This window comes from Struthio camelus, chromosome 26, assembly GCF_040807025.1.
Source record: "Struthio camelus isolate bStrCam1 chromosome 26, bStrCam1.hap1, whole genome shotgun sequence".
In the NCBI taxonomy this organism is placed as follows: domain Eukaryota; kingdom Metazoa; phylum Chordata; class Aves; order Struthioniformes; family Struthionidae; genus Struthio; species Struthio camelus.
Genome location: NC_090967.1, coordinates 750,350 through 769,143, shown reverse-complemented (window position 1 = coordinate 769,143; position 18,794 = coordinate 750,350). Strand labels below are relative to the sequence as shown.

At 54.8% G+C, this 18,794-nt stretch overlaps 1 protein-coding gene across 1 annotated transcript; it reads right to left on the bottom strand.

Annotated features, from left to right (window-relative positions):
• Positions 1 to 8,064: 8,064 nt before the first annotated feature.
• Positions 8,065 to 18,161, bottom strand: ANGPTL4 (angiopoietin like 4). Its single transcript, XM_068919841.1, has 7 exons — positions 17,607 to 18,161; positions 17,298 to 17,408; positions 16,588 to 16,720; positions 11,182 to 11,295; positions 10,993 to 11,088; positions 10,394 to 10,669; positions 8,065 to 9,763 (listed from the first exon to the last, which is right to left on the bottom strand). Exons 1-7 carry the CDS (start codon positions 18,144 to 18,146, stop codon positions 9,582 to 9,584), a joined length of 1,452 nt encoding a protein of 483 aa, XP_068775942.1. The 5' UTR covers positions 18,147 to 18,161; the 3' UTR covers positions 8,065 to 9,581.
• Between the last annotated feature and the right edge of the window lie 633 nt (positions 18,162 to 18,794).

Genomic DNA, 18,794 nt, shown 5'->3' with positions numbered 1-18,794 from the left:
TTTCAGTGACAACACTGCTTCCCAGAGCACTATTTTCCAGAAGAGTCTCCGGTTCGGGTTACGTCCAGACCGCGGTGAAGCGGGTGGGAGCGCCGGCTCTGCGTTTGAGGGAAGCAGGGCAGAGCGGAGGGCTGGGTTTCACCCGTGCAGGGGTTGCTCAGCGCCTGGATGTCCCTCTCGGCCCACTGCTCCGGCCTCGGCTGCGCTACGGCCCGCCGGCGACGACCGCAGCCGGGGATTCGGAGCAGATGAGGCCTCATCCCAGCTCGGGCCCCATCTCTGGCCTGCGGATCGCAGCTCCGGCCAGAAGAAACCACTGCGTTTGACCCAGACGAAGGGCAGAAATTAGCGGAGCGTCTCCGGCCAAGAGCGGTTCGGGTGGCAGCCCCCTGCCCAGGAGAGCGAGCCATCGCGCCCCACCAGCTCCGGGCGTATAGTCAACCCCTGAGGCAGGATTATCGTGTAGGAAAGCAAAGGCAGCCTCTTAAGCGATAAATTACTGCTTAACGTGCAAATGAAGCTGGTAGGGAGGGGTGGGCGTGCTGGCAGGGGGACCAGCCCTCCCGGAGCCCGGTGGAGGGGCCTGGGCCGCCCCAACCAGCCCGGTCCCTGCCCGCCCCGGACTGGTGGCACTGCTCCAGACGCTGTGCCCTACATAAAGGGAGCTGCAAGCCCCTGGGCAGTGGTTTCTTCTCTCCCGGCATCTGGGCACAGTGCGGTGGCTCAGCCATGAGCTCGGGGAAAGAAATCAGCTTTTGGAGTGGCGCAGCGTAGAGATTTGTTTCATTATAAAGGGAGATTTATTTTTGCTTTGCTTCAACTTGTTCCCGCTTAGTTTGGACTCCACGTTTCAGCACGCGCAGGAGCAGATCTGCTCGCTGCGTCCAGCAACGTGCGGCAGAAACTCCCCGTGCCCCTGCCGGACTGGGCGCACGAGGGGGCCCCCGCTCTCCCACCCTGCCCACAGCCTCGGAGGGGACCGGCCAAGGATGCCGGCTGGTCTGAGCAGCCAGAGAAGAAGCTGCAGCCAGAACCACTCTGAAAACTCCCTGACCAGTGCTGAGCACAACAGGGCCCTCCTGGAGTCTCAGGCATTTCTACACTAACTGCAATCAGAAAGAGCTTTTTCTGGCAAAAAAACACACAACTTGTGACACAACTTGTTCTAGGAAAACATTTCCCTTTTTTTCCTGGCATGACTTAAGGCAATTTCCTGAGCTGAATCAGTGATAACAGCAAAAGGACGTTTCACCCCTGGGGAGTAACAGTGACTGCATGCAGAGTTTGCTGCTGTGTCAGGTCCGAGCAGGATGCTTGTTCACATTTCTGACAGGGTAGCTATGCCAATTAATCCTTCTAGCACAGACCGAGCTGTAAGGTAAACTTCAAATAGCTGCGCTAAAAGGAGCAGATCACAGGGATGTTCCCACTGATTTAATTACACTGCTTTAAATTTGCACCTTATGTAGCCCATGCCTGCGCAACATTCACTTGCATGCAAGCATCACAGCCTTTGTTTTAATGTGTTTGATTTGTGGTAGAGACAAACACTCCCGGTGAAGATCACGACTCCATGTTTTCTCTCTCTGTGATGTGCAGGAAAGCTCTCTCTGCTTATTAGATGTATTCCTTAGCTTCTGTGTTACGTTTATCAAGGCTTGTCTGTCCTACTTTTCCTGGAGGAGTCTTTAGCTGGCTAAAGAACTAGTGGGTCTCTATTATCACACGGGAGTGAAGGCTGAGGAAGTGGGAAGAGAAAAGATTTCTTTGCGCTTATTTTTGTCAGCCTTCGGAGATGCTCGGTGCACAAGTGGTAGCTGGGGAAGTGGGAGGTGCGGGTGCAATTCCCTGATCTGTCTGTCATGGGCTTCCCGTCTGACTCCGCAAGTCACAGATTCAGACCCTCAGGGTGCCTAGGCACCGAGCTACCCCTGGCTTAGGCATCTGAACACCTTGGGTAATTTGGATCTTAGTTTCTAGGGGTCCCATTTCCCAAATGTAAGTGCTAATAAGTGTGTGGGAGTATGCAAACAGGCAGCACCCGGAATAACAGCTAGCTATCGGCGGTGGTACCTTGCTTCTGCTCAGTGACAATTATTCTGTTTGTGAGCTAGGGCCTGAAAATGAGATGAGAATTATTATAAAGTAATGCAGCAATGTAATGTTACGTTGTAATGTAACAGGATGTAATGCACCTCGCTGTTGCATATGGGGCAATTGAGGCAGCTGGGGAGGAAAGCCAACAATTTCTAGATCCAGGGATCTAAGGAGGATGCTAACTCTGAGCTTAGCAATGGGCCGGGCAAGTTCCTCTTCTATGACAGACAGAGAGTTTTGAAGAAGCAAGGAGCAAGGCTCTCTTCTCACCTTTTCCTTGCAGTCTTGGTACTTACCTACCATATGGGGTATTGGGCTTTTAATCCTTCCCATGCACAAGGGTGTTTTAACAGCCGGGATCGGTGGGAACTTGTTGTCACTTTCTCCTGTCGATGATCTTCATATCCTCGTTGGGCCGCAGCAAATGACTCTGTTGTGTAATGACTACAGCATTCCCTGGGACATCGAGCATCCAACCAATGAATAGTTAAGTAGCATCAGTAGGAGAGACAGCTGTAACATGTTGCCTGAAGAATCTCCTGGGAAGTGGAATAATCCTGTGTTGAGTTTCCTGAGGCAAAGTGTCTCCCACACTTCTGATAATGCCATATCCAGTAAGTGGTTGGCTAACAGGAGAGAGAGGAGGGTGGCTCCTTGCTGATTTTGTGAATGAGGCTCTTCACTTCCATTGCTTTATTCTTGTTTCATTGTCATGAGTTGCTTTATCAGTTCTGAATGAACATTGTTCAGGGTCAGGGGTGGGGTTTCATTTAGCAGGAAAAAAAGTAAAACTAAACAAAACAGACTATTTCATTTTGGTTTGGATCAAAATGATTTTCTTCCTCTCTTCCTACAGTGCTTGGGAATTGTTATAAGTTTTAAAGAGTGATATTCGCAGAAATATCCTCGGACGAGTGAATGCTATCCATCTCTCAAATCCCCTGGGCCAGAGGTTTAAAGCTGGCTGCAATGAGTGAAAATGATGGCTTTTTCTTAGAGGAGGAGTGCTACCCAGGGGGACCATCTGGTGGTGCAGAGCAAAGCATGAGCTTCCAGCCCACCCATTGGACAGGAGCTGTTCTCCCTCAGGAGCTCCTCTAGGCTCGGTGGTGTCTTCTGCATCATAGAATTGGTGTCCTATCAACGAAACCAGCCATGTGTCACCAGCATGTCCATTGCTGACTAGCAATGTGTTTGCAGATCCTTTCTGAAAAATCCCACATGTGTCTTAGGACTTGGTCCTTGTCCATCAAGCCTCAGACAGCAGAAGTCCTACAAGCCCCAAAGATTTTTACTAAAATATGCTGAGGCACAAACCCTTAAAAGTAGATAGGCAGCTGCTTCCTTTCTTTGCCTGATAGAAACATGCTCAAAATTGTCACTCAGGATTATCACTCACCTGTTGTCCTGGGTGCCTCAGGTCCTGCTGGTGCCCCTGGGCACAGCTGCCTGCTTGAGATGCTTGAAGCAGGTGTTCCCCTTCCTTCTGCATTAGTGGGATCTGATCTTGTGGGCGTCTATGACCATCCCACATACTAGCAGAATAGTTGGGATTGGAAGGGAGCTCTGGAGATCATCTGATCCAACCTCCCTGCTCAAAGCAGAGGCAGCTAGAGCTGGTTGCCCAGGACCATGTCCAAGTCAGGTTTTGAATATCTTCAAGGATGGAGACTCCACAACTTCTCTGGACAACCTGTTCCAGTGTTCAACTACCCTCACAATGAGAAAATGTTTTTACGTTCAGACAGAACTTTCTGTATTTCAGTTTGTGACCATTGCCTCTTGTTCTGTCACTGGGCACCACTGAGAAGAGGCTGGCCCCATCTTCTTTCATCCTTCTGTGAGATATTTATTTATAACATTGATAAGATTCCCCTGAGCCTTCTCTTCTCCAGGCTAAATAATCCCAGCTCTCTGAGCCTCTGCTTGCTTGAGAGGTGCTCCAGTCCTTTAATCATCTTTGTGGTCCTTCGCTGGACTCATTCCAGCATGTCCCTCTCTCTCTTGTATGGGGGAGCCCAGAACCGGATGCAGAACTCCAGATGCGGTCTCACCAGGGCTGAGCAGAGGGGAAGGATCACCTCTCTTGACCTGCTGGCGACAGTCTTCCTAGCGGAGCCCAGGATACTGTTGGCCTTCTTGGCCACGAGGGTGCACTGCAGGCCAATGTTCAACTTGTGCCCCTGGACCCCCCCCCCCCCCCCCGATCCTTCTCACAAAGCAGCTCTCCAACTGGTCAGCCCCCAGCATGTACTGGGGGGGGGGGGGGGGTTGCCTTGACTGTGCCTTTCCCTTGTTGAACTTCATGAGGTTCCTCTCTCCCCATTTCTCCAGCTTGTCGAGTCCCTCTGAAAGGCAGTGCAACCAGAGGGTGTATCAGCCACTCCTCCAAATTTTGTATCGTCTGTGAACTTGCTGAGGGTGTCTTCAGTCCCATCATGCAGGTCATTAATGAAGATGTTCAACAATATTGGCCCCAGTAGCAACCCCTGGGGGACACCATTAGTGACTAGCCTCCAGCTGGACTTTGTGCCACTGGTCCCAGAATACTCAGCAACCTTCTACATAGGACATATCTTTGATAAGGATGCAGGTGTTGCAAAACCATGATGGATGCTTCCATGGGAAACTCGACCTTGTGAGTTCCCATGCCTTTGGGAACAATTTGTTCTTGGCAATGCCAAGCCCCAGCAGAACAGTTGAAGTCACAGGGCGGGGCTGGGAGAATCATGCTGTAGTGTGTCCACTGGGCATCTGAAACACAATTCATCCCGAGTGAGTGACCACTTTGAAAATGTGAATCTTTCTCATGCTAGAGAGGCTGACTATCCAGGGCCTGGCTGAAGGGTGCCTGAGGTGTGTAGGTGAGCGGAAGGTTATGGAGGACTCATATTTTGTTATTAATTGGCCATTTCTTGCATTTGCACTAGATTTCAGATTCAAGTATGGTTTCTGCCAGTTTGCCTTTTTTGTTCTGGCTTGCTTTGTTTTGTTGCTCTGCAGCAGCACATCCTAAAGCCTATGTTGTTGGTGAAGGGCTCAATATAATGCCTCTGTCTTGCATACATCGCCTGAGCAGGCAGGTGGGCTTCCTCCCCTTCCACACTTTTCAGTGCCACAGGGTGAAACCAGGGGATTAAGCCTGTCTAACAGATCTGGTACAGCTTTGTGTGTGCATGAATACTCCTCCTTTTCACCAAACTTTGCAAATACTGGTTTGGATTTCACCATTCTGTAAAAAAAGAGGGGGCACAAAGATGCACTCTGATATCTCCCATCTGCTCTGTGGTTCAGCCGGCTTTGTTCTGTGGCTATCAATGCCAGGTCCATGCTCTCCTCGCTTTCTGAGGAAGTTGCCACAGTTTGTGCATTCAAGTTGGGAGCTGTTACAGCCTGCAAATGACTGGTGCACTGCTGGGTCAGGATGCCAGTATCTGATGTGCAACATCTTCCTGGTCTAATGACGGTCTGAGGGATCCCTTCAGGTCCATACCACATGCAGTTCAATATGCTCCTGCTGATGCATCTGACCTCTGCACTGAATCAGGCAGTCAGGCACCAGCCCTTTGTCATCCTCGCTCTATCTGTGGCCATCAGCTCCAGGCTATCCTGTTACCCTCTGGCCAGCCGCAGCATTTCTGACCCCCAAAAGCCCTGTCCCACCTTATCTATACTCTAGACCTTGCATTCTTTAGCCAGTGGCCCCCTGGGCCCCCTCTACCTTCACTCACTGCACGCTCCTCTGGCATGTGCTAAGATCACATCCAATCCCAGCCTTTGGAGCAGCTCTTCTAAATGCCTGGAACTCCTTTAAGGTCTCACAGCGCTACTCAACTCTTTTCCTCAGGCTGCACTTTCTGTCCATGGCACCCGAGGCATCGCTTCTGCTCCGCTTGCCCTGCAGCCAGGAGCGCTTATCTCCATTAAGGGCTACTCGCTCTGCAGCCCTCACAGGCCTCCTGCTCTCGCTTTGCAGCTTTGAGGAGGGTTAAAGGCAGATATTGTTTATCTTGCACTTCTGTGACAGGCAGAAAACCTGTGTGGAGTGGGGATGGCAGAAAACAGTCCTTTCAGAAACAGGATGGGTAATCAAAATTAGCAGCAGGCCTTTATTTCCAGCTGCACTGAGAAGCTTTGCTAAGAACTCTAAGCACATTTTGCTTGGGCTGAATGAATGAATAACAAAAGCTTTTTTGCAGCTGCAGATGGAACATCGTGTTAGGAATTGCTGTGGGGGCCACAGGATCACATAGCGTGTTACAGCCTGTGCATGAGTGATGGCCTATTTGGAGTAGCAGCATTTCGTAACCGGAGGGATATTTGCAATGGTGTTTTCTGCGATGTTGGGTGCCATTTCTCCTTTTGTCACTGGAGGGAGCTGCCTCATCTTTCATTTCACCTCCAGGATATAGCGCTAAGCTATATTTAAAGTATTTGTTAAAAATGAATGAGCTGGAGGATTCAAGGAGTATTTCAGGTGGGGACAGAGAACTGCATGGCAGAACAGGCTAAGACCAAGACACAGAAGAAAGCAGCAGATCTAGTTCTTGGGCTAGGCAAGAACCTGTACATTTGGCTAGTCTACAACCTTGCCCAAGCTGGTGTTTTGTAACCGGCTCTGCTGCGGCTGGCATTGTCCTCTGGGCTGAGGTTTGCATGCAGCTGCGTGTTGGCGGGGGAATCTCACAAGGGCTCTTTCTGTAAGTGCTGAAGATCAAATGCACCTCTGGAGAGCAAAGCCACGTTCTGCCAAAAAGTGGGGATCTGTCAGTGGTGTACCTGCTTCACCAATTTCTATTTTATGCATAAAATAAATGCCTTAGTCCAGTCACATTAGCATATAGACTGAGTATGGCACTCCAGTACTAGCTGGACCCAGGGACTAAACAAGTTTTGAACTGAGCAAATAGAACATCATAAAACTGCATTTCCAAATACAAGCAGGAGTAGAGGGAGTTCAGGGCAGGGTATAATGGGCTGTTTGTGTGATTGTGCTTCAGGCTTCAGGCTATCATTAATCCCAGAATTTTCCCTAGGGAAGAAGGAAGGACACAGGATCGGGGGGGGGGGGTATTGGACTAAGTCACATGTTTATACTGTTGCTCTATGGAACTGTCATATTTACTCTCATCTCCATTACAGAGTTCAGCCTCTGAAAGCCAGATTTCTTTCTTCAACTTTTAGCCATCCTAGAAATAAGCCAGGCTTTTTCCTACCTGAATGAGCATTTTTTCCCATTTTGTGTTTTGTGGTAAAGTACCTATGATCAGTTAAATAAGTGCGTGCAATTTTCTCCAGCTGCAATATGAACTTGGGATGTGCCATGGGTCTGGAGTTTTTGCCCGTCTAGCTGAAGAGAGATCACTTTGCACCTCTGGAGTTTACCTGATGAGCAGATCATCTTCATTAAGGCTCCTGTTAGATCCACAGATCATTTCATTTCTAAATATGTAATCATTTCCCATAAGTTGTAATAAATACTTTGGGAGAAGATTACGGGTCACATATGGTGTAAACAGGCAAAGGCTATTCCTTTCTGTGGCTTTTCCCAACCAGATCTGAGTTAAATCAGTTTACATAATCCTGACTTCAGCCTTTGCTCTTGTTCGTTAAGTTTGTGACTACTTCCACAGCATAGGGTTTTCCAGCATGTCACGTGGGCATCAGGGAGCTATTACTTGAAGAAGGTCTGCAAATAGGGAATAAGAAATGCCAGCTCATTGTCTTGCTACACCAGAGCCTGAATTTCAGGGGAAACGGTACAAGTCCATACACTTTGGAGACTGAAAACCAGTGCTGGGGGCTGTAGCAGGGACAGCTGTCTCAGAGAGGTCCATAACGCTAAGCTAAAAATTCAGGAAATATTGTGCTCAGATCCATAACCCACAAGCTCAGTTTCTGAATCCAGAGTTTTTGCATTGTTCCTCTGTGATTTCCACTGGCAAACCATCAGGCAAATAATCCAGCCAGGATTTACAGGCTTGTTTTTATTAAAAGACATGTTCAGAAAAGATATTTTAGTACAAAAAAAAAGTTTAAAATACACATACTACAGTTTTTTTCCAGAGCCAACATTTATAAATTACACCACATTGTTATTAACACTGCATTTAAATATATAGAAACAAATTAAAACAGGAAATTCATCAAAAAGATCCAACATCCTACAAATGACTATTTACAATATTTAGCAGCTAGGAGCTCTAGCACAGTAGTCAATATGACTTCAATAGGGCAGGATGCTTGGGAATCCCCAAGATGGAAGCTTGGCCTGTAACAGTTTTCAGTGATCTGTTTTGCCCACATCTCCCCAGAGAGTCTCCTCTTACACCCATCCCAAAGGTAAAACCTATGCTGTGTTTCAGGATATGCACATGAGAAGTCAGTGGAGCTCTTGCAGAGAAACCTCGTTGTACTCGAGGTTGCCCTTTAAAGCAAATTAATTTCAGGTCAAAGGGAGTCTTTCTGGAGAAGGCAGACCTCCAGGCTTTAAGGAGATATATGGCTGCAGCTGACTCAGAAGATCAAGCTGAAGAGACGAGGCTGATCTTGCCCAGGGACAAAACTGCTCCGTACCTGTGCTGTCCTAGAGCTCGTCCTAGCCATCCTCAGCTGCACTGATGGGCTCCAGGCAGAGCTGAAGAGTCAGACTGCAAGCAGAAAGGCTCTCTAACATCTCCTCTGGCCCCTGTGTAATCAGCTGTGCGATCTCACCCATCATTTCCTGCAACAGAAGGAGTTTTCCCTGCTCCTGGCAAATTTCAGCACAGTCAGAAATAAATGGCTTTGAAGCCTTAGAGGGCAGGGAAGGCAAGTGAGCCTCAGGTCCCCAAAGCGTCCTTCCCACCAAAAACCCATATTCTCACGGAGTTTAAATGACTGGAGTGGGGGCTGGGCAGCAAATGCAAAATTGAGATGTCAGATGCTCGTTGCCTCCACAGTGGTGGCAGGAGGAAGGAGGGCCTAGGGACATTCAGAGGAGAGTGCATACAACTTCATTTGGGAACAACAGTGAGAGATGGGACACCAAAGCCCAGTACCCAACTGTTCTGTTCAGGGCAGCAAAACACTTCCATATGATTCCCTCTCCCCTGGCCTCAGCGCTCGGCTGAGCTGATCAAAACCAGCACGGAAGTGTTCAGACAGGACAGAAAGCTCCAGATGCCTTTAACTCACTACAGCGGCACGAGGCAGGTTTGAAGACCCCTAGTACATACTCTGGAGATGGTTCTCCCTGTTGGCAGCTCCTCTACTGGTCTGGGAGCTCTCATCCATGGCTTTCAGCAACACATGGCTGTTTTATCTACAGTGAGAAGATGATCACTGCATTGTGCCATGCCAGTCACTGCCCACTAAAGGGCCACTAGCAAGAGAAATGGTCCTCTGTGGACTTCCTGGGGAGGGTGGGTTTATTTTCTGTAAACACCAAGTGATGGAGCTCACAACTGTGCTCCGCAAAGAAGGTTAAGTCTGAAACGGCAGCTTTAGGGTTCTGCTTCCAGCTCTGTGGGTTGGATTTTCATGGTGGTCGACTTCAGAGGGTAGTACCTCCCTTTCCATGTCTTCCAGAAGATGCCCTGCTTGCGCTCATGCCTCTGGCGGGGAATGGAGCGGAAGTACTTCCCATTGAGGTTGGCATGGCCACAGGTGCTGAACCACCAGCCACCTACCGAGGCAATGCAGAGGCAGGTTTAATCCACAGCACTTCCAGACAGAAAACAAAGCCACGTTTAAGGTAGCTACTGCCCACATTCTACCCACGCTCCGGTGCTTTGGGAAGTTAAAAGAAGACCTGGTACACATTTGGGGATTCCCACGCACTGGAAACCTTTGCACAGACTTTGTACAAGTTCAAGCCTAAGGCATCCCTGCTGCTCTTTTGCTTCCATGCAAAAACTAACCAATCCCTTCAGCAGCCCTATCTCAGGCCTTTGGTCTGGCCTCCACTTTTCTTGAAAGGTTTCTAAGCAAGGTGGCAGCCAGCAAAGCTGTTATGAAGACGGATGCTTGGGCCAAGACCTGAACCACAAACCTCCCTTGGTTTCAAGCTTCTTTCCAGTTCCCTGCATGGCTCCTCCCAAGGATTCCTCCTGCAGGTTTTCCAGGGAACAGGGAACAAAAAACAAGCTGGGCTCAACACCAAAGGGGTCTAGTGTAGCAGTGCCCCTGTCCCAGCCCAGTCAGAGCCCGAGTCCTCTCGCCTGCAGACTCTGCCCCTGTGCTCACAAGCAGCACTGAACAGCGGAGGGCAGAAGAGAAGGCACACATCCCCTGCTCAGGAAGAGCTTATACTGACCTGACAGGTGTTTGGCACAGTTTGTGTCAGCTTTGAGATCATGGTCGCGATCTCGAGTGGAGAAGGGCAGCTGCCTGAAGTCCCCAATGGCATTTTCCAGTTCTCCAGACAGAGGTCCCAGCAGGTTGAGTGTGTAGGCTGTGCTCTCTCCACCAAGGCTGAAAACAAACTGAACCACCTGGGAATTTCCTTCCCAGTCTTCCAGCTCAATCAAGAGATTGTATCTTCCCTCTTCAACAAGGTGATGTATTTTCTCCAGGCCCAGCCAGAAGTCACCTGAAACACAGGACAGTTTGCATTGGCTGTAGGTACACAAACATGCTGTGCAAAGCAGACAGATGAGCAAGCTGCTCCAGATAGGCAGGACCCTAAACGGGACAACTGAGGACACTTCAACATTTGGACTTTGTCTGGCACACACAGCAAAAGGCAGGAAGAACAAGGGCACTTGCTCTGTGAAAAGTGTCCTCTCCCTCCTCATCCCAACACTGGGCTGTGGTGGGTAGAGATCTCCAGGGGCCAGCAAAGGGGAACATCTTGTGCTGTGTTAAGATACCACTTATCCCATGATAAGAAGATAGACGCCATCATCCACCTACCATGAAGGTCTCCAAAGCCATTCTTATAGGCATCCCAAAGCTGGTCAAAGTCCACAGAGCCGTCTCTACGCCTCTGGATCACTGTCCAGCCACCTTCTGTAGGGAGAGAGAATTTGGTCATTTCAGGGCTACATTTGCAAGACCACTGTGCAAAACCTGGAGAGACACACAGCCCCTCCGCTACTTTACCTGCTGTCATGTCGCAGTAGACTTTAAAGGGCTGAGACCCAGAGGGCTGAACCTGGTAAACACCACTGCTTTGCTGCCCTTCCAGGAAGAGCTGCTGACAATTCTCTGGAAGCTCTGCAGAAAGAAAGAGAAGGCAGTTAAGACGACTGCCCCGAGTCTCACTTCCTCAACAGGTTACTCCTATCACCATGCTAGCACTTCTACCTCTGGGCACGAGCCCAGCCAGACACGCGCATCAGTCACTGCAGATCTGAAGAGCGAGAGACAGACCCTGACACCAGAGCAGTTAAAATGCTAGTGCCTCAGAGTCTTCCAGTTTACCCAAATCTAGCTCCTTGGGCTCCTGTCCAAGGCAGAAGCTTGGCATTAGGCCAGGATCTGGTGACCCAGGATTGGAGAGCACAGAGAAACTCCATGAGCTTTCCAGCTCCCTGCCCACCAGCTGTGGGCAGGCAGCAGCCCGATTAGGAATGGGTAGCGATGAAGGCAGACGCGCAAGGCGTAACCTTCCCCATCTCACCTCCTAACATCGCAGTGGTCTCCAAGGGCAGAAAGAAACCGCAAAAGCCCTGAAGTCAGGAACACCAGCCAGCCGTTCAGCGCGTGACCCCCCGCTCCCAGTCCAAGCCAGACATCCCTCGAGTCCTCTAGCCCGCCAGACAACCTGCTGGCCTGTTTACCAGCTGACACCCGGAGGTGCAGAGCCAAGGGGAGCCGCAGTGACCCTTTTGCCTCGAGACACGCTGACCGGGGAAGGAGCAGGCAGACCCCAGAGGATTCGCAGCTCATTGCGGCAATGAGCTCACCTCCCTGGTTCCCCGAGGGGCTGCTGCCCGCAGGCATCAGCCCTAGGGCAGGGCTCCCACCTCTTCTTCCTCCCCTGCTGGAACTCTGCCCCGCGTTGCCAGCGAAGCACCGTTTCAACAGCGCCGTTAAAAGTCCGTCCTGGAGCGCTCACCCGCGGCGCTCGGAGAAACCTGTTACAGAACCGCAGCCAAAAGGCCGGGGCAGGATGTGCAGGGACTTCAGGCTCCCCGCGCTGCGGCGGGGCGGCAGCGCAGTCAAGTGGCTCTTTGTCTGCGGGGGACAGGTGCCCCCGGGCCCGGACAAAGACGGGCCTGTTCTCCACGCGCCGCGCGGGCCGAGCGCGCCACCCCGCACGCGGGCTGCGGGCGCTGCCTGAGCGAGGCGCGGAGCGGCTCCCCCACGCTTTGGGGGGGTGGGGAAAGGGTTTTGGCTGCTCACAGCTGCGACGAGCGCCAGCCCAAGAGGGGCAGCGGCGGGGGGGGAGGTGGAAGGAGCAGAAATAGAAACCTCCCGCCTGCCCCCCTCCCCGACGCTACACCTCCAGGCCAGGCTGCGAGCGCGGGGACCGGCCTCCCTCGAAGCCCTGCCGCACGTCCCGCCGGCTGGCCCGGTTCCCTTGCCAGGAGGGCAGGGTCACCACGACCCAGCCGTACTCAGGGTCCCCCTCGGAGCATCAGCCAGCACGCCGGGTCGGGGCCGGCCTCGCTGCTCGCCGCCACGCGGGGCTGCGGCCCGGAAGAGGCAAAAGAGGGCCAGGCCTCGGCGTCGCTTGGGGCCGAGGCGGTAGGACACAGGGCTCTCGGGCGGCAAGGGGGAAGGCGGCGTCCCCCGTCCCCTCCGCAGAGCCCCAGGCGCGCGGGGCGCTCTGGGGGGCCGCGGCCCCGCCGCAACTGGGGGAAAGGGCGGCGGCAGGGGAGGGGATCAGCGCCGTCACCTTTCACCCACTTCCCTCTTGGCCCGCCAGCGCCGCGGGTCGGGGCCCGGCGCCCCGCCAGCCCCCCCGGCTCCGCCGCCGAGGCCCGGCCCCCCCCCCCCGGCATGAACTTTCCCCTACTTGGCTGCAGCCGGCCCCGCTCGCGCCCACCGGCCTGGCCGAGCCCGGAGCCGCCGGCCGGCGCCGCCGGGCCGGAGCAGGCGCGGCAGGGCCAGCCCCGCGGCGTTGCGCGCGCCGCGGCCGGAAGAGCGGCTGGCAAAGCCCGAGGTTTGCCCGCTGGCTTCGGACACGAGGCCTTCGGCAACGAGGGTCCGGGACGGCGTGGCGAGCGGCCCTGGAAGGAGGCCGCGGGCGCCCTGCCGGCGTAGGGCGAGTCGGAGGCGAGCGCGAGGCCAGCCACCTTCCCGCCGCGCCGCAGGCGGTGGGTGGCGCAAACCGTACGGCCAAGCAGCGCGCCTTGATGCGCTCCCAGCCTACCTCTGGGGCACCGCTCCGCCTGCGCGGGCTCACATCCGGCCATCAGCAGGCCTGGCACCCACCGGGCCAGTGCAAATGCAGGACTAGGTGCCACCGAAGCAATTGGCTCCAGCACCTGCAAGCCGGGCAGCCGTGCGACAAGCAGCTGGCCCAGTGTCTTCACCCAAGCCAGCCCACGCGTGGACCCAGGGTGGGCATTTTGCCTGAAGGAACAAGACGCACAAAGCCACCAAGAAGCCCAAGAGACAAACAAACGTATCACCAATATCCTTACTCTCTAAGCAAGCATGCTCAGGCAAGCCAAAGGGAGCCTGGAGGAAGGAAAAACACCTTGGTGATAGCTGCCAACAAGACCTGACTCCACGGCTGGAGAAATCCCAGCTCACAGAGCAAGGCAGGGCGGACATCTAGGAGGGTCCTGGTACCAGTGAGCCCAGCAACACTGCCTGCCTCGGCCTGCCGGAGGTCGGAGCCTCCTTTCTCAGAGCGCTTCCCCTCTGCTTCCACCTCATCTCTCTGCAGCTGCTGGGACGGTGCCCGTGCACCCTTGCTGATGCACAGGTACGCCACGTGGCTCCAGCAGAAGTCAGCCCCATTCCTGGTTGTTTTTTTTCCCCTGGGCTCTGGCCAAACTCACTGCTCTTATCTCTTATGTTTTCCCGGTGTAGCAGGGACTTTCAAGCAGCTGAATGAGATGCAGCTGCTTGAACAGCCTCCACTCAATCTTTTTGTTTGAGGAACACACTCGTTAGTTCCAGTTCATGTTGCACATCCGTATGGCACCAGCAGAACAACAAGAGCTCATGGCAGCTCGGGATGTTTTTCTTCCCCTCCCCCTTTATTTAGCCAAACAAGAGTTCAAATCAACAAGGCTTGCTGGAGCTGCCCCAGGCATGGCACCGTATTTACTGAACAGGATCTCCAGGCATGACGCAAAGGTCACCAACCTGGGATAAACACCGTTCCTTGAGGACAGCAGGGCGTTCCTAGTTGCAGCTTACTTCCTCCCCCCAGGAACTGTTTGCATCGCCTCCTCCTCACCCTCCCCAACCCAATTATTTTGGAGAGTCCCAGCGCCATGGGGAGAGCGGGGTTTTACCTTTCGCCTACTCGGCCAGCTGCCAGACAGAGCAGGCTCTGCCTAAAGACGTGATCCTCTTTCTGCAAGTGATTAAACCTTTCGCTCTCGAGGCTGCTTCAAGCCTTCAACTTTCACATGCTTGGCCTCGTGCCATCTCTGGCCTGAAAACTTGTGTTCACTGGATGCAAATAAAAGGGTCTTTCTGAAAAGGCTGCTGGTGGAGTTCATTGCTGTTCCCCAGGGCCGTGCCAGCATTGTGGGTCTGCCTGACAATAGGCAGGGAGCAGCCTCAGGCCCAAGCCTTCCCCACTATTGCCTGTTATGAATGCAGCCAGCAAGCCTCCCAGGCAGAGGGCACGGGGCTGGCCGGACACATATTTTGTGCTTTAAGACTTGCCAGAAAACTCACTCAACTTGGTAATGAGAGGAAGCCAATTTGTTTCCTTTCAGTGATACAAACATCAGGGATTAGGCAAGAGAGGGGGAGCTCACAGCTTGGCCTAACAGGGCGGAAGCGCTGATTCCAGGGAGCAAGGATGGCCCGGCTCACTGGGGAAGCTTGGCATTGCCCATCAGATGGGCCCACATGGCACAGAGACAGTGCAGCATGGGAAGGTACCAAGAACTTGCACCCTCCCTCTGCAGCCGCTTGCTGTGTCCAACTGTGCTTCGCAAGGGCTGCACCAAGTGCCCCATCAGCCAGCACAGAGCAGCCAGCACAGCCTGGGCTCGACACCAGTCGCACTAAATAGCAAAGACCCTAGCCCACATCCAATGTGCACAGCTTTCAGCATAACGCAGACCTGAGAGAGGAGCAGCAGATACTGCTGACGGCAAGTCACAAGGGAAACAGCTGGGAGAAACTTGGGGAGAAACCATTTTGAGACAGTTTTCCAGCTTGCTAGACACTGCTCGGGCCTACAGAAATCTCACTGCAGCCCCGCTGAGGGCTGGCCAGCCCCACCAAGCTGAGCGCCAGGAGGATTTTGGAGCACTGTGTTCCACCTCTCTCCTTATCTGCATTGACTCTGGTTCTTTGCTCTGTCAACCCAGCTTTCAGGCACCCCGATGACAGCTCTAGGCAGCACATACAAATGACTGTGTGTTTCCCTGTAGCTATCCCTGACTTAAGCCCTGAGCAGGATTTCCCCGCGCATCCTCACCCTACTCAGTTTCTGTTTGGCTCGAACTGGACATCCCCAGACAGCTGCACAGACGCTTCCCTGGTCACTGGAGCCAGCGCTGTGATTTAGCTGACATAACATGACAGCAGCTGCTCCCGGTCAGTGAACCCTGCAGGAATGCAAGTTCCTGTCTGGTAGGGAGGCGGCAGGGCATAGCACAGCTGGGGACAACCACAGAGCCGCTCGCTCCTGGCTGCTCCGCTTCCCTTTCATTCTACAGAAGCTTCTCCATCCCAATTGCCAACAAAGAGGATGCTCCAGTCAGAGCCAGGGGCTCCAGATGCAAATATTGACTTTCCTGCTCTGGCACAGGTTTCCCAGGATTGCAAGTCTCCATGCCTTCACTCTCCTGGTATTTGCCAAGCATCCTTCTCCAAGGACAGGGAGAGCTGAGACACTTGTCTCCCCAGGTACAGGACCCAAACATGCACCAAGGGAGATGGATGCACTAGGAGCTAGCTATCTGCTCATGGTCCAGCATACCCTTCCCCTCCTCCAGAAGGGCACAGATTGAGAAACAGTTTTTGTCTGGCAAAAGAGAGAGCGGTGGACAAGACCTGTCTCCAGAGAGCAGAGACTCTCCTTTCCTCCCACCATTCAACCCCCGCACACCTGCCAGTCCCAAGTCTTCTTCGACAAACACCCCCTAGCAGAATTTCTTTGTTTTCGACTGCATTCTTAATGTCAGGCAGAAAAATCCCTCTTAAATCCTTAAATTCCCACTGGACTAATACTGATCCAGAAGGCTTGATCCTGCCCATGCTCCAGATCTCCCCAGTTCTGGCCACACTCCCAAGCCCTAGACTTGCAAGCAAATCTCACATCCTGAAACAGGACAACAGAACCTTTTGTTCCTGAACTGTTGAAATTGCTGCTGGTTTGATCCAGCAAGGAAAAGCAGGGTGGCATGTGCAGATACTCACTCTGTGGCAGCACAGTCTCCACACTAGCATTCTGGCTTTGGTTGGTGTGGCTGACGCTTTTCTTCAGGTTAATCTTCCACTTTGGAGACTGAGTTTTGTTGTCCTTCAGATGTAAAGGGATCAGTAGATTGACCTGAGGTAAAAAATAGAGCAAGTCAGAACAGTTCTAGCTCAGCTAATTTTCAACTCAGGGGAGCTGATTGGCTGAAGCTTCACCTGCTCCCCCATGACCACGGTGATGCTACTGGGCTCAGACCAGAGCTAAGGCTGAAATTGCCCAGAAAGCTCATGGAGTAGGAGGCTGGCAAAACTAGGAACGACTGTGGTTTTTCACACCCATGCAAATGAGTTTATTCTATGGATAAACCAAAAGACAATAACCCAGAGAGGCTCAGTTCCCACACAGTGTAATTTCTCATATTTCACTATCCAAACCCTCAAGAAGCTCCCACTTTTGGCCTTTTGCTACCCTTGCATCAACACTTTAGCACACGGACTGCACAAGGCACTGAGGGCAATGCCTTTTGCTGAGTCCTTGAAGTCAGGTAACAGCAGCACTGTGGCTGCTTCTGCCATCAGAGCCGGAGTGCATCAGCTGGGCTGTGAGAAACTGGATCGGGCTGGGATCCCAGGAGCCCACAGCATACAGGACAGGGCTGTTGTCCCCCAGCCCCATGGCCACCACGCTGCAGAGCCAGGCAGGAGCTCACCTTGCTCTGCAAGCTTTTGATCTGCAGATTCTGCTTGTCCAGCTTGTACTGCTGCTGCTTGATCTTCTGCAAGAGCTCCTCGATTCGCGAGTTCTGCGCATCCATCAGGGACTGCAGGGGGAAGAGAGGGGTGAACCCTGCAGCCCCAGGTGCAGCCCGCCGTGCTGCACACATCGCCCGGTGCCCTGGGGCCGGTCCCCGCTGGCCGTGCCCAGCGCTCCCGGGTTGGTCGCCTCCTCCCGTTGCCCTCGGGCCGCTCCCGATGCCCCCGGGCGGGTCGGGTCCCCCCCGGTGCCCGGCGGCGCTCACCTGCAGCACGCCCAGGTCCTTGGCGCTCTGGTTCTCGGAGGGCCGCGCCTGCAGCGCCTGCCGGACGCGGCCCTCCAGCTGCTCCAGCCGGCCCTGGATCTCGGCTTTGTCGGCCGCCACCTCCTCCAGGCGCTGCCGCAGCGCCTCGGAGAGGTTGAAGAGCTGCCGGCCGCGGCCCTCCAGCTCCCGCACGCTGGCCCGCAGCAGCTCGCCCTGCTCCTGCGTCTCCCGGGCCTGGCGCAGCAGCCGCCCCATGGAGGTGTTGTGGGCGCTGAGGCGGCTGCCCAGCTCCCGCATCTGCCCCTTCGTCTTGTCCACATGCTCCTTGAGGCCGTGGCCGAGCTGCAGCAGCCCGTGGGCGATCACGTTCACCTCGTCCCAGGAGGCGAACTGCGCCCGCCGCTCCTTGCTGCCCGCCGCCGCCGCCCGCCGCTCGGCTCCGGGCCGCGCCAGCCCCGGGCCGGGTCCCAGGGCCGGTCCCACGGCCATGCCCGCCGCGGCGGCGGCGCACAGCACCAGCGCTGCCCCGGCCAGCTGCATGGCGTCCCGGTACCGAGTGCGCGCCCCGCCGCCGCGCCGCCCCTTTTATAGCTGCCCGCGGCCCCTGCTTTGCATCACGGCGGGGAGTGCCCGGGGCCGGCCCGCCCCGCCGCCCGGCCCCCCCGCGCCGCGCCCCCCCGCGCCGCCCGGCGCCGCCGCTTTGTTCGCCCCCTTCCTTTCCCCCTTCCCCGGCGCGGCCCGGCGCGGCCCTGCCGCCGCGCCCCCGGGCCAGCGGCGCGCTCCGCTGGGGCCCCGCTCCCCGCCCCGCCGGGGCCGCCCCGGCTCCTGCCCCGCCGAGCCCTGCCCGCACGCCCGGCCCGGGGCAGCCCCGCGCTCGCACCGCACCGCACCGCGCCCCGGCCCGGGGCAGCCCCGCGCTCGCACCGCACCGCACCGCACCCCGGCTCGGGGCAGCCCCGCGCTCTCACCGCACCGCACCCCGGCTCGGGGCGGCCCCGCGCTCTCACCGCACCGCACCGCACCCCGGCTCGGGGCGGCCCCGCGCTCTCACCGCACCGCACCGCGCCCCGGCCCGGGGCAGCCCCGCGCTCTCACCGCACCGCACCGCACCCCGGCTCGGGGCGGCCCCGCGCTCGCACCGCATCCCCGCCTTGAGGCGGCCCCGGCTCCAGCCCTGCCCATGTGCGG

Excerpts from the sequence above, each read along its gene's own strand:
- ANGPTL4 (XM_068919841.1), bottom strand. The coding sequence starts at position 18,146 with ATGCAGCTGGCCGGGGCAGCGCTGGTGCTGTGCGCCGCCGCCGCGGCG. Across the intron at positions 17,409-17,606 it reads AGGACCTGGGCGTGCTGCAG|TCCCTGATGGATGCGCAGAA; the intron begins GTGAGCGCCGCC and ends TTCCCCCTGCAG. Across the intron at positions 16,721-17,297 it reads TCAAAAGCTTGCAGAGCAAG|GTCAATCTACTGATCCCTTT; the intron begins GTGAGCTCCTGC and ends TTTTTACCTCAG.